Source organism: Mandrillus leucophaeus, unplaced genomic scaffold (genome assembly GCF_000951045.1).
Source record: "Mandrillus leucophaeus isolate KB7577 unplaced genomic scaffold, Mleu.le_1.0 Scaffold252, whole genome shotgun sequence".
NCBI lineage: Eukaryota > Metazoa > Chordata > Mammalia > Primates > Cercopithecidae > Mandrillus > Mandrillus leucophaeus.
The window spans coordinates 2,928,763-2,943,093 of NW_012102610.1; the positions used below are offsets into that span (position 1 = coordinate 2,928,763).

The window sequence follows — 14,331 nt, forward strand, 5'->3', positions numbered from 1 at the left end:
ATCACAAGCATTCCTATACACCAAGAACAGACAAACAGAGAGCCAAATCATGAGTGAACTCCCATTCACAATTACTACAAAGAGAATAAAATACCTAGGAATCCAACTTACAAGAGATATGAAGGACCTCTTCAAGGAGAACTACAAACCACTTCTCAACGAAATAAAAGAGGGCACAAACAAATGGAAGAACATTCCATGCTCATGGATAAGAAGAATCAATATCGTGAAAATGGCCATACTAACCAAGATAATTTATAAATTAAATGCTATCCCCATCAAGCTACCACGACTTTCTTCACAGAATTGGAAAAAACTACTTTAAATTTCATATGGAACCAAAAAAAAGCCCGCATAGCCAAGACAATCCTAAGCAAAAAGAACAAAGCTGGAGGCATCACACTACCTGACTTCAAACTGCACTACAAGGCTACAGTAACCAAAACAGCATGGTACTGGTACCAAAACAGATATATAGACCAATGGAACAGGACAGAGGTCTCAGAAATAACACCACATATCTGCAACCATCTGATCTTTGACAAACCTGACAAATACAAGTAATGGGGAAAGGATTCCCTATTTAGTAAATGATGCTGGGAAAACTGGCTAGCCACATGTCAAAAGCTGAAACTGGATCTTTTCCTTGCACCTTATACAAAAATTAACTCAAGATGGATTAAAAACTTAAATGTAAGACCTGAAACCGTAAAAACCCTAGAAGAAAACCTAGGCAATACCATTCAGGACATAGGCATGGGCAAAGACTTCATGACTAAAACATCAAAAGCAATGGCAACAAAAGCCAAAATAGACAAATGAAATCTAATTAAACTAAAGAACTTCTGCACAGCAAAAGAAACTATCATCAGAGTGAACAGGCAACCTACAGAATGGGAGAAAAGTTTTGCAATCTATCCATCTGACAAAGAGCTAATATCCGGAATCTACAAAGAACTTAAACAAATTTACAAGAAAAAAACAAACAACCCCATCAAAAAGTGGGCAAAGGATATGAACAGACACTTCTCAAAAGAAGACATTTATGTAGCCAACAGACATATGAAAAAATGTTCATCATCACTGGTCGTCAGAGAAATACAAATCAAAATGACAGTGAGATACCATCTCATGCCAGTTAGAATGGTGATCATTAAAAAGTCAGGAAAAAACAGGTGCTGGAGAGGATGTGGAGAAATAGGAACACTTTTACACTATTGGTGGGACTGTAAATTAGTTCAACCATTGTGGAAGACAGTGTGGCAATTCCTCAAGGATCTAGGATTAGAAATACTTTTGACCCAGCAATCTGATTACTGGGTATATACCCAAAGGATTATAAATCATGCTACTATAAAGACACATGTACACATGTGTTTATTGCTGCACTACTCACAATAGCAAAGGCTTGGAACCAACCCAAATGTCCGTCAATAATAGACTGGATAAAGAAAATGTGGCACACATACACCATGGAATACTATGCAGCCATAAAAAAGGATGAGTTCATGTCCTTTGCAGGGACCTGGATAAAGCTGGAAGCCATCATTCTCAGCAAAATATCACAAGGACAGAAAACCAAACACTACATGTTCTCACTCATAAGTGGGAGTTGAACAATGAGAGCACATGGACATGGGGAGGGGAACATTACACACCAGGGCCTATTGGGGGATCAGGGGCTGGGGAAGGAATAGCGTTAGGAGAAATACCTAATGTAAATGATGAGTTAATGGGTGCAGCACACCAACATGGCACATGTATACCTATGTAACAAACCTGCACATTGTGCACATGTACCCTAGAACTTAAAGTTTAATAATAAAAAATATATATATAGTTAAGCTATTGATTTAAAGTCTTTGTCTAGTAAGTCCAATCTCTGGGTTTCCTTGGGGACAGTTTCTAGTACATTTTTTTTCCTTTGAGTGGTCTATGCTTTTTTGTTTCTTTGCACACTTCAGGGTTTTTTTTGGTTGTTGTTGAAAACTGAACATTTTAAATATTAGAATTTGGTAACCCTGGAAATCAAATTTCCCCTTTTCCTTATGATTTGTTGTTGCTCCTTGTTGTAGTTTGTAGCTGTTTGTTGTTTAGTTACTTTTCCAAACTATCTTTATAAAGACATTTGTAATGTGTAGTCTCCATTCAGTTAGGTAAGGGATCAGCTAGTGATTTGATAGAGATTATCTGGAGCCAAAACAAAAACAAAAACAAAACTCGTCCAGTCTTTGCAGATTGGCTGTGTATTGAGGCATTCATTCAGTGCTTTTAGTCAGGCTCTTCACATCAAGACTAATCTGCATTAGCCTTCACCTTCTACTTTCAAAAAGTCCAATGGTCAGCCAGAGATGAAAGCTTAGTGTGTTCTCAGGCCTTTTCAAAACATGGTTCCAAACCTGGTACCTATATTCCCTGGTATGCATGTGAGCCTTTCAAAGCCTTATTCTCCCATATACCTCCTTCCCCAACCTCTTTCTTCCCAGACATTTTAGCCTACCTATCTGTGCCTCATCTGTTACCCCTTGCACCAGGAGGCCGTGTCTGGTATCTTTCTCTTTAAATGCACCTGACAGATGCTTCCCAGGAGGGGCTGCTCCAGCCCTGAGAAAGTTGCAAGGCAGATAAAACAAAGTCAAGCTCTGAGCTGATCCCTCAGGGAACCTCCAGACAGGCCAGCCCACAGAACTACAATTGCTTGAGAACAAGGTTCATATTGTCCCCTCCAGTACTAGCAAGGTGCACCAGGAACAGGGGCTGTCATTCCGTGGATGCTACTGAGCAGGGCTATGAAGGATGGTAGGGGAGTAAGCTAAAAATGCTACAATGCTGTCTTACCAAAATTTAGCAGCATCTTTCTTATTTAAGGATTCCTCTGGTTGTTGCACGTTTTTTCATTAGATTCCAGAACTCTGGATAAAGTTGTTTCTAACAGTGTTTGCCAGCTTCATTGTTGATCTAGTCAACGGATGTGGTTTCTGAGTTCCAAAATTAGAGTAACAACCATTTTTAGTGGCTTCACTCCCCTCTTTTTATGAGTTTATTTTTAAATTTTTATTTTTATTTATTTTAGAGACAGGGTCTTGCTCTGTCTGCCAGGCTGGAGTGCAGTGGTGTGATCATGGCTCACTGTAACTTCGAACTCCTGGGCTCCAGCATTCCTCCCACCTCAGCCTCCCGAGAAGCTGGGACCACAGGCATGTGCCACGATGGCTGGCTAATTTTTTAATTTTTAGTAGAGATGATGTCTTGCTATGTTGCCCAGCCTTGTCTGGAACTCCTGGCCTCAAGTGATCCTCCTGCCTCAGCCTCCCAAAGTGCCGAGATTACAGGTGTGAGCCTCCGCACCCAGCCCTCCCTCCTTTCTAATTTTTAAAACCTATATTCTTTTCCGTGAATTATTTGTTCACTACCTTTGTCCATATTTTATTGGGTTATTAACTTTTTCTAATTGATTTATAGTATTTTACATAGTGGAGACATTGACCACTATTCTATGTTAGGAGTTTCAAATATGTTTCTCAGTTTGTCATTTGTCTTTCATCTTTAATTATGATAGTTTTAGTTTTTTTTGTTTGTGTATTTTTTTGTCACAGAGGGATTTTGGAGGCTTTTTTCTTTCATGTAGTTGACTTTATCAGTCTTTTTCTGTTATGACTTCTGGATTTTTTAGTCATAATTATAAAAAGCCTTCCCTGCTCTAAAATTATAGAGTAATTTCCCCATATTTTCTAGTAGAAATGTTATGGCTTAATTGCCCCACATTTAAACCTTTGATTATTTTGAACTTATCCCTGGATAAGTTATAATTAATAGATCCAGCCTCCCCCACCCCCTGCTCTGCTCCAGATATGCAGGTTCTTGGATAAGACATATTCTTAACAAGTTTTTTCAGCAAGTACTTATCACTATTAATAGCCCCTGAGAAATAATGCTCATCTTGCATTGCTCTTGTTTCAGGATGTCCTGGTTTCTAATCCTAGCCCTTGCCACTTAATTATCATATGAACTTGGGCACCCATTCACCTGGTGGGAAGCTTCTGTTTTCTGATCTGTAAATGGCAATAAGAGTTTCTGTCCTGCCTATTGCACAGAGTTGTTATAAAGTTAACCAAGACAATGTCTATTCCAAGATTGTGATGCTGTAAAATGCTAAACATGCTACTGCCTTTCGTCATGTTTAGCATTTTACAGCATCAGCATCCACAGTCTCGGAATAGACGTTGATAAAGGTAGAATCACAGCAACACTTTCTATTTGGATGGTGCTTATTCCCATGTAAATACCACAACCCTCACAACAACCCAGTACAGTGTTTGGCACATAGTAGGGGCCCAACGAATATTGGTTTGAATATTTATTGAATCTTTCCTATTTTTCAAATGCTACTGTTTTATTCCACTGAACAAAACACACCAAATTCATGAACTCATGGAACTTGCATTCTAGTAGGACAGAGAAGTGCAATAATAAAATTTAAAAGTAAAAGATATGTTAGATAGCAAGCAATGCTAAGAAGAAAAATAAAACAGGGAAGGGAAAGAGTCTTGGGAGAAAAGGAATGAAATAGGGCACTCAGAAAATCTCATTAAGAAGGTAACATTTGGATAGAGCCTTGAGAGAGTGACATAGATGGCTCTATGGAGGAACAGCAAAGGCCACTGTCCTCCAAGACCAAAGGACAAGTAGAGGCCAGTGTAGCCGAAGTGCAGTGAGCAAAGGCGGGAATCCTGGAGAGTAAGAGATGTAAGGAGGACAAAATGCAGGGGACAGATTCTTGCAGCCTTGAAGCACATGGCAGGGACTTCAGCTTTTGTTCTGTAAAAGGTAGAAAGCCACCGGAGGGTTTTGAAGAGAGTAGTGACATGACGTGAGCTAGGTTTTAACAGGATCCCTCAGTCAGAGAACACACTGAAGACAGGCCGGGGAAGAAAACACAGGACCCATTAGGAGGCATTTGCAGGCAGCCAGGCAAGAATGAAGGAGGCTTGGACCACATCCATGGGGCTGGAGGGCAGGAAAAGTCAGATTGTGGGTCTGTCTTGAGTGTAGAGAGGACAGGCTTGCTGACAGATTAGATGGGATGTGTTGGGTGTGAGAGAAAGGAGTTAAGGATGACACTAAAGCATTTTTTGACCAAATGGATGGGTGAAGGAGTAACTTGTTATTCTCATTTTGCACCGTAGAAAGAGGCCCAGAGAGGTTAGGGGACCTGTCCAAGGTGGTGCAGCACATTGGCAGCAGGGCCCAGACTAAAATCTCCCTGCAGCAGGCCCTTTGACCGTCAGGAGCCAGGGGGCTCTGGGAACCACAGACCTCCACCACCTGCTGAGGGCCCCTGTGCACTGTGCTCCTCCTTGCAGAGGGAAGGCCTGCGAGGGGCGCAGCCCCACCAGGTGGGCGGCCTCGCCCTCAGACTGCCCACTGGTGCTGCGGAAGCTCATGCTTAAGGAAGACGCCCGTGCTGGCTGCAGGTGCCTGGTGAAGGCGCCCCTGGTCTCTGACGTGGAGCTGGAGCGCTTCCTGCTGGCACCCCGAGACCCCAGCCAGGTGCTGGTATTTGGAATCATCTCAAGCCAGAACTACACCAGCACTGGGCAGCTCCAGTGGCTGCTGAACACGCTCTACAGCCACCAGCAGCGGGGCCGCGGCTCCCCCTGCATCCAGGTTGGTCCGGGCCCAGTGAGGAGGTCCTGGAGGCCAGGGGTAGGAGTAGTGGGGCAGTCCAAGAATACCCCCACAGTGCTAGGACTGGCTGAGCACCTGCCTGAGGGGCCATCCTCCTTCAGCTCCTTTCTCCTTGGGGCCTCTGTGTGTATTCTCCTGTCTGCAGTGTCCTCCCTCCCCCTGCTTCTCTCCTTCCCACTCATCCTCTAGCTCCAGGGTGAATGTCACCACGTAAGGGCCAGGCCCTCTTCTGACCCTTGAGACAAAATCAGGGCACTGGCCTTTCCTTCCAGTTTGTGACTGTTTGTTGGTGTGAATATTTAGAGCATGGGCCATCCTCACCACTGAATCCTCAGGGCTCTGAAAATATTTGTAGACTGTCACAAGTACCCACTGTGTGCTGGGCATGGGCCAGGCCCTGGGAACCCAGCATGACTCAGATGCAAACTGGGCCCTAGAGGAGCTCCCAGTGTGGCAGCAACTCTAGCACCACCAGTGAGGCCGTGAGAGGACAGCTCTGGGCATGCAGGCGCCTGGGAACATGTGCCTGCTGCCTCCTGGGGGTCCGGAGGGCTGTCCAGGTTGAGTGGGGTTTTGGCAGGTGATTAATGTTCCTGGAAGAGGCGGTGGCCTGTGCGAAGGGGGACAGGAGAGAAGCACGGCTCAAGGTCCCAGCTGATTGTGGTTGAGGTCTAAAGGGAGTCTTCGGGCCCATGGAACGCACTCCAGCCTACTCATTGCTGCAGTAGAATCGTTCCCACCTATCAGGCCTATGTAACCCTCCAAGCATGCAGTTATTCCCAGCAGCATTGGCACAGTTTGAAGGCTGGCCCCAACCCCAGACCAACTGGAGCAAAGGATGGCACATGAGCACATGAGCTGGGTGTCCACGTGGTGACTTCCTTCAAGCCCTCTTTGCCCTCCAGTCTCCTAGAATCTGCTGTGTTTGCCCATTTCCCATTTGCTGCTGCAGAGTTCTGGGTTTTCATGTACACCAGGGGTGGGAGTTCTGCATGGACACCCTCCTCCCAGGAGCGGCCCCTCTCTGACTCTGGCATGCCCACCCTCGGGTCTGTGCTCCAGACCTTCTGAGCAGACACCAGTAGCCCTTTGACCATCTCAGTCCAAGAGTATAGACTCAGCTACAAGCCTTTTCACTTGTCCCATACAGCAAAGCCATGTTTGTTTTCCAGAGCCAACCTCCAATTTCGTTGAATCCAGTGAGCATGTATTGAGTTCCTTCTGTGTGTCTGTCCATGTAGAGACAGATAAAATCCTGCCCACGGGGGAGCTTAGAACTGACTTTCGCTTATCATGGGGCTAGTTGTTGTTTGCTAATAGTTGTCCCTAAGCAATTGGAGTGCTCAGGTGGCCGACCCCAGCCATGGGCAGCGTGAGTGAGGACAGGGCGTGGCCTGAGGCAGTTCATAAAGGAGTGGGCAGCAGGCCTAGAGGACAGACTTGGAAGCAGGTGTCAGATTAGGGTGTCTTTGGTGAATGCAGAAATGTTCCCCGCTTTCTCTTTCCCTGACAGCTAGAACATTGGGTGTGGTTCTGAGTTTCATATTGGAGAGTGAAAGGATAGCTGGAGGCACCTGGAAATAAAGGCAGATAAAACAGGAAGACAGCACATTGGCTGTATTAATAGATCTGAGGCATCCAGAAAGGAGAGGCGAGAGGCCAGCTTTCCTCTGAATTGCCCAGACCCTACCTTGAGGTATGGGTTCAGCTCAGGTCCTCTCCCTGGATATAGTGACTGGGAGGGTCCTGAGGGGCTTGCCAGCAGTGGGTAGGGAGTGGAGGAATTCTTTATGCTGTGTAAAGTAGACTCAAAAGCCTGGAAACGGGTCCACCCAAGAACACAGTTCCCACCTTCAAACCTCTGCAGTGCTACCCCGAGGGCAAGGGAGCAGTCACATTCTGTGGACCCCAGAGGGCCAGGCTAGTGGGCGTCACACGTGGGGCAGCCACCTCAGAAATGGCCTTCTCCCCTAGCGGGCTCTAATCAGACCCAGGGACATCCTCAAGGGACAGTCATGGGAGGTGTGCATGCAGGCCCAAGGGCTCCTGGAGCAGGAGGAGTTGGAGAGAGGGAGTTGTACAGGGCTCCAGGACTCAGGGGGAACCTGGCCTAGCCAGGAATATGGCAATTCAGGTACATCTTCTTGGCATGGGGGTGACCAGTTCTCATATTTCTCTCCTGGCAGTGCCGGTATGACTCCTACCGCCTGCTGCAGTATGACCTGGACAGCCCTCTGCAGGAGGACCCTCCCCTGATGGTGAAGAAGAACTCTGTGGTGCAGGGGATGATTCTGGTGAGCCAGCAGGAACTTGCCATCCACTGCCTGCCACCCAGCTGCAGCCACCTCTGCTCCTGTAGAATCACACATGTGGGAGGAGGAGAGAGGAGAAGAAGGGAGGGGCTGTGGAATTATCTCCCCACCCTGGCTGAGGCCCAGAGAGCAGGAAGACTGACCAAGAGTCACCCAGCACACAGAGCTGGGGCTGGAGCCCAGGACCCCATGTGTCCCCCATCCCAGGAGACTGAAGGGACAGGTGACATTCAACCTAGCAAATCAAATTCCCTTCATCTGTTTGTTTTTAAATGGCTTTATCCTAAAAACGTTCACTGTAAATACTTACACATGCTCATTATAGAAAGCTTAGAAAATACAATTTAGAAAATAATGACATCATCAGATCACCCAGAGAGTCTCATTTGCTCATCCCACAGATATGTACCTGGCACCTGCAAGGACCACCGCATGCTAACATTTTGGTATCTGACCTTTGCAGTCCTTTTCTGCATATATTCTTTGCAATTCTTCTTTTTAAATTAAAATACCATGAGCATTTCCCCATGTCCTTATATAGTTTGTAACACCTGAGTTTTAACCACTGTGTAAGAGTCTGTCATTTTTTTTTTTTTTTTTTTTTGAGACAAAGGCTCACACTCTCACCCAGGCTGGAGTGCAGTGGCACAATCTCGGCTCACTGCAATCTCCGCCCCCTGGGTTCAAGTGATTATCCTGCCTCAGCTTCCCAAGTAGCTGGGACTACAGGTGCCCGCCATCACGCCCAGCTAATTTTTGTATTTTTAGTAGAGATGGGGTTTCACCATATGGGCCAGGCTGGTCTCGAACCCCTGACCTTGTGATCCACCCGCCTTGGCCTCCCAAAATGAAGAGTCTGTCATTTTATCTATTTGTGCTGCTTTTATTGACATTTAAGTTATTTGTATTTTTTTTTTTTTTTTTTTGCCATAACAAATAACGCTGTCATGAATATTTTTGCACAGAAATATTTGGATAGGTGTCTACCTGTTGGGGACTGACCTGTGGGGGTGGGAGCCCTGCCCTCAAGGGGCTCCCATTCCATGGGGTGAGCTGAAAGGTACATACACAGCAGGGGAACAGCTTTCTGGCTGCAGGGTTCTGTGGGGCTATATGTGAAGTGCATGTGAGCTGGGTGGCCAAGCAGGCAGAAGGGAAGGAGAGCTGCCCTCCCCAAGTTGCCCAGGGAGGTATGGCTGAGCCAAAACCCTGCCCAGGCCCCCAAGTCATAGGGCCACCTCACCATCCCAGTCTGGACAGGGGCTGGACTCAGCCTACCTCCCTCGGCAACTCATGGAGGGCAGCACTCCTTCCCCAGCCGCCCAAGGCCTGCCTCACGGTGCAAGCTCTGAGGCCTGTGGCACTGTCCTAGTGAAATTCCAAACTCACGTGTCTTATCAGTGGACACTGCTGTGCTGATGTGCTGAGGATCTCTCCTCGTTTCCTTCCTGTCAACAGATGTTTGCCGGGGGAAAGCTCCTTTTTGGGGGCCGTGTTTTGAATGGATATGGCCTCAGCAAGCAGAATCTGCTGAAACAGATCTTCCGGTCTCAACAGGATTGCAAGATGGGCTACTTCCTGCCGGACGACTACAAATTCAAGTAAAACAAGAAACACGCAGGTTGAGGGATGGGCCTGGGGAGGGATGGAGGGCAGAAAGGAGACTTGGGCTGTGAAAGGGGAACTGAGGGGAGCAGGCGGGGTGGAAGGGATGGAGTGGGGAGGGGGTTTGGAGGTGGGAGGCCTCCACCTGTGGCACACATGGCAAAAACTGCAGCAGGAGGACTTCACAGGTGGGCAAGGGAGGGATGGGAGCGGGTGCAGAGTGGGAGGCGGTGTGTGAGCAAGGCCATGTTGTGGGTTTCTTTGGGACACAAGTTTGGGAAAAGGGCCCTCTTGGAGATCTTGGGGACATGGGAATGCTTGCATAGTGCCTGTTTCTGTTGGAATAATCTAGACAGGTTTGGTGGGCAGGAGCTCTGGCTACACCCCCCTCTCTGTCCCACCACACCCTATCACCACCTCATGTGCAAGCTGGGCCCCGCTTCTGCTTTGGTTTTTCGTTTGTTTTGAGAGAGGGTCTCAACTCTGTCGCCCAGGCTGGAGTACAGTGACACGATCATAGCTCACTGCATCCTTGAATGACTGGGCTCAAGTGATCCTCCTGCCTCAGCCTCCCCACACAGACAAAGGTCATCCGTGAAGTGATCCCAGGCCCCTATAGCAGGAAGTGCTGGCTTAAATCTGCCTCTGGGCTTCTGAGCTTGGGCTTTTCAACAAGGTGATGCCAACTTGTTGAGCACCTTCTGGGCCCAGCTCTCATGAGATGATCTTCTTGAGCTGAGAGACCTAGCTTTGAGTGGCTCGAGAAGAATACAGCCTAGTCCAGGAAGGAGCCTGCACTGCATGAAGCGCCTGAAGACTGCATTAGGGGAGCATGAGCAGATCTGAGACCGCCTGGGCAGCACGGTGTAGTGAGACACTTGCAGGATGAGGTTGGAGCCCCTGCTGCACTCTACTGGCTGGGTGACTGTGGGGAATCAGTTTACTTCCCTAATCCTCTGTTTCCTCATCTTCAAAATGAGGAAATAATGCCCACCTTGAGGGGCTGTGAGGATCTCATGAAAGTGTGTTTGTTAAAGAGCTTTGTGAACTGTGAAGGAAATGATGAGGCATGTGGAAAGTTATTTATACGCAGACCTGGGGTATGCAGCCCTAAGTCCTGTGACCGCACCCCCACAGCACTGAGTCTGGGCACCCCCGAACTCCCACACAGGACCCTCAGTTTTCTAGGAGTCCTTAATGCCCATCTCACTGCAGTAAGCTGAGTCTGGGTCTTGTCCAAGTTGGGGAACCCACTTCTGGAGGAACTGAGGAGGTCATGCCAAGTGACCCCCGCAACTCAGAGCACTCAGCAGGGAAGGCAGGCCCAGGAGGAGCCTGTGGAGGGTAAGGAGGGGCAGATGCTGAAAGGTGCAGACAGAAATGTCACTGAGACCCCACTGCCTGAGACTCCAAAAGGGAGAGGGCTTGGTGGTCCTTGAAGACCAGTCACCAACAATCCCAGGGAGAAAGACAGACGCACCAAGGTCAGGACAGGACAGGACAGGACAGGACAGGACAGGGGGATGCTGTTGGGAAGGGCCCAGGCTGAAGATGAGCTGAGGCTACAGGAAGATGCCAAAGAGGACCAGCAAGGGCATTTTCAGAAACATTCAGAAGAAGGCTAGCCTGGTATGGTGCACGGGGAGTGAATGTCTTAGCCTGTTGCACATTTATTTCCCACTGTCTGTAGGCTGGTAAGTCCAAGACCAAGGCGCCAGTGGATTTAGTGTTTGGCAAGGGCTGCTTCCTGTTCATAGATGGCGCCTTCTTGCTGTGTCCTTGCATGGCAGAAAGGACGAGGGTCTCTCTGGGGCCTCTTGTATAAGGACACAAATCCCATTCATGAGGGTCCCACCCTCATAACCGCCTTACCTCCCAAACGCCCTGCCTGCCAACACCATCACCTTGGGGATAAGGATTTCAGCATATCAATTTGGGGGAACATAGACATTCAGACGATCACAGTGGGGGATGCCAGAAAGTAGTTACAAAGAGACATAGCTCTTATTTGGTTCTAGATGTCTTCAAAAGGAAGACACTGTTTAGTAGGAAATGATAGCTTAAGGAATCTGGCCACCTTTTATAGCTGTGTGACCTGTGCAAAACACTCACCCTCTCAGTGCGCCAGCTTCTTTGTCTGTAGAGTGAGACTCACTGTATTGGGTTATGGGGATTAGAGGTGTCAGCACATGGGAAGTGCTGGCACATAGCTCACATTTACTGAGATTACCACCTACCCTTGTTAGTGATATTATTATCATTAAAATGAGCTCTGGTCTCCTAATCTGTTATATCTAAGGATTCTGAAAGGACTTAATGGTATGCTTACAACAGTCTTCAACAATTGTTCAGGAATGGTGAGGAAAGAATCAGAAAACTAGACACACACACATACACACAAACCAGATACACACATATACAAATTATACGCATACATACAAACTATAAACACCCATGTAAACTAGACACACATGTACACATACACATTAGATTCCAGCACATACTAGATGCACAAACACAAACTAGACACAGAAGTATACACAAACTAGACATAAATACACATGCATACACTATACACACATACACAAACCAGACACACACAAACTAGATAGAAACATACACGCATATGTACAAACTAGAAACATACACACAAGATGGTCTAGGTTCTTGGAAATGGAAAGAGGCAGATTTGTGAAACTATTAACCAGTAGGACTCCTCCTAATCCTAGAATAGCCAAGTGGGTTGATGGTTTGAGAGCACTTAGGTAAAAAAAGGAAATGGAATCTTTAATTGAAAGCATTGCCATAGCAGCCGTTCCTGTAATCTGGATGCCAGAAGCTTGGACCAAGGTGTGGGCAGGGCCACGCTCTCCCAGAAGCCGCTAGGCGGCTCCGTCCCAGGCCTTGCTCCCCGCTCCTGGTAGCTCCTTGGCCTGTGGCCACAGAACTGTGATCCTCACATGGCGTTCTCCCAAATTTCCCCTTTGTAAAGGAACATCAGTCATGTTGGACTGGACCCACCCTCCTCCAGTATGGCCTCATCTTAACTAATGATGTCTGCAACAACCCTGTTTCCAAATAAGGCCACATTCTGGGGTCTCGGGGTTTAGGATTTCTACATATGTATTTGGGGGGCATGTGTTCAGCCCACAATGTTACACATGATGACACATTTCCTTTGCCTCCTGTCATCTCTCCTGTGGTCACTTATGGAGCCCTCCCACCCCACCGCAGGCATTTGCCATGGTCAGTGTTGGGGTGTGGGTATAGCAGCCTGTGGGTTAGGGCCAATCCAGCCCAAAACAGAAGCCAACCTCCAGCGTGTCACTGGGTCCCTGAAGAGGTCAGATTCTCCCTTCGCCGCCCTCAGGAGGAGGAGCACGTGTGTCCTTGTCTGTCTAGGCTCCCAGAACACTGACGGGACAGCGTGCAGCACGCCCTGGGCCCTGAGCACTGCCCCCCAACCCTGCCTCCCCTGCAGTGTTCCCAGCTCTGTCCTGAGCCTGGAGGATTCTGAATCAGCCAAGAAAGCCGAGTCAGAAGATATCCAAGGAAGCAGCTCCTCATTGGCCCTGGAAGACTATGTGGAGAAGGAGTTACCTCTGGAGGCTGAGAAGTAGGTGACCACACCGCTGCCAGAATGGGCATGGCTCACAGCAGGCCACCTCGGGGCTATTTGGCCTTGGGCAAGTCACTTCCCCCCAGGCCTGGGTCATGTCCAACCATCCCTGACATCTAGCCTGTGTAATCAACACAATACTGGGCGGGCATGCAGGCTGCCCTGGAGCTGCTCGCAGTGGTCTGGGTGGTAGAGATAGAGGCTCTTTGAGGACTTTGCAGCAAAACCCCACAGCCCAGACCCATTAGTCTGAGAAGGGTGGAGACGGCCCTGCTGTCTCTTTGCAAGAAACTTGCTGCACCTGTTAAAAGCCCCTGACTACTGGTGCTGGTAACCATGAAATGAATCACGCATTCAGCATGGCGTGGAGATCACATATTTCTCATGAAGATAGAAAAGCAAAATTAGGAGCATGTAGAAAGGTCACAGGTGCCACCGGGACCCTCTGGTTGGAGCAGCACCCAGACAGCCTCACCTGTGCAAGGGAGAGGGCTTTGCCCTCCTGGCCCTATCAGGCCTGGGCTCTGGGCACTGTGAAGAGCAGCCCTTCCCCTGCCCAGCCCTCAGCAGTCGCTTTCTCTATTTTGATCTTTAGGGCAAGAGAGCCTGAAGTGGAGCTACATCCTCTCAGGAGGAACAGCAAGGTAACCAGCGGGAAGAAGCAGGCCTCCAAGAAGTAGTGCCATCCTGGCGGCAGCTAAGTGAGCCAGGCCCCGGACCGGGGTGCTGGGGCTTCCTGCCAGCCCAGCCCTGCCTCCCCGGTCTCCCACCCTGTCCTCCAAGCCTCTGTAATAAACCAGCGGACCTCCAGCATCGGGGTGAGGCTCTGGGGAAGGACAGACCCAGCTCAGTCTGTCTGCTGTGAGGCCCCCAACAGACTTGTTCCAGGTCAAGTCTTTGGAAACTCGGTTTCCCCAATACAGAGCTTCCTCTGCGGCCAGTTAAGTCAGCTGAGGCCCTCCCACGCTCAAGGAAAGAAATGTTTCCCTCCAAGGGGTAGCTCCAGGATAGGTGACCCAGTAACGCCCAGGATGCTCAGATGGGACTGAACTGGGTCTCCTACCCTTCCTGGGTGGGGGAGGCTCAGTCTATAGCCTAGGTGGAAAA

General features: G+C 48.4%; 1 protein-coding gene across 3 annotated transcripts in view; it reads left to right on the forward strand.

Annotated features, from left to right (window-relative positions):
* LOC105542198 (chromosome unknown open reading frame, human C3orf20) overlaps window positions 1-14,065 on the forward strand; it is a 94,833-nt gene extending 80,768 nt beyond the window's left edge. For all 3 annotated transcript variants that reach the window (XM_011983635.1, XM_011983636.1, XM_011983637.1), the window contains exons 13-17: window positions 5,364-5,667; window positions 7,875-7,982; window positions 9,459-9,601; window positions 13,087-13,221; window positions 13,820-14,065. In XM_011983635.1, the coding sequence (XP_011839025.1) occupies window positions 5,364-5,667; window positions 7,875-7,982; window positions 9,459-9,601; window positions 13,087-13,221; window positions 13,820-13,904 (775 nt within the window). In that variant the 3' untranslated portion in view covers window positions 13,905-14,065. The remainder of the gene's footprint in view (window positions 1-5,363; window positions 5,668-7,874; window positions 7,983-9,458; window positions 9,602-13,086; window positions 13,222-13,819) is intronic.
* The last annotated feature ends 266 nt before the right edge of the window (window positions 14,066-14,331 follow it).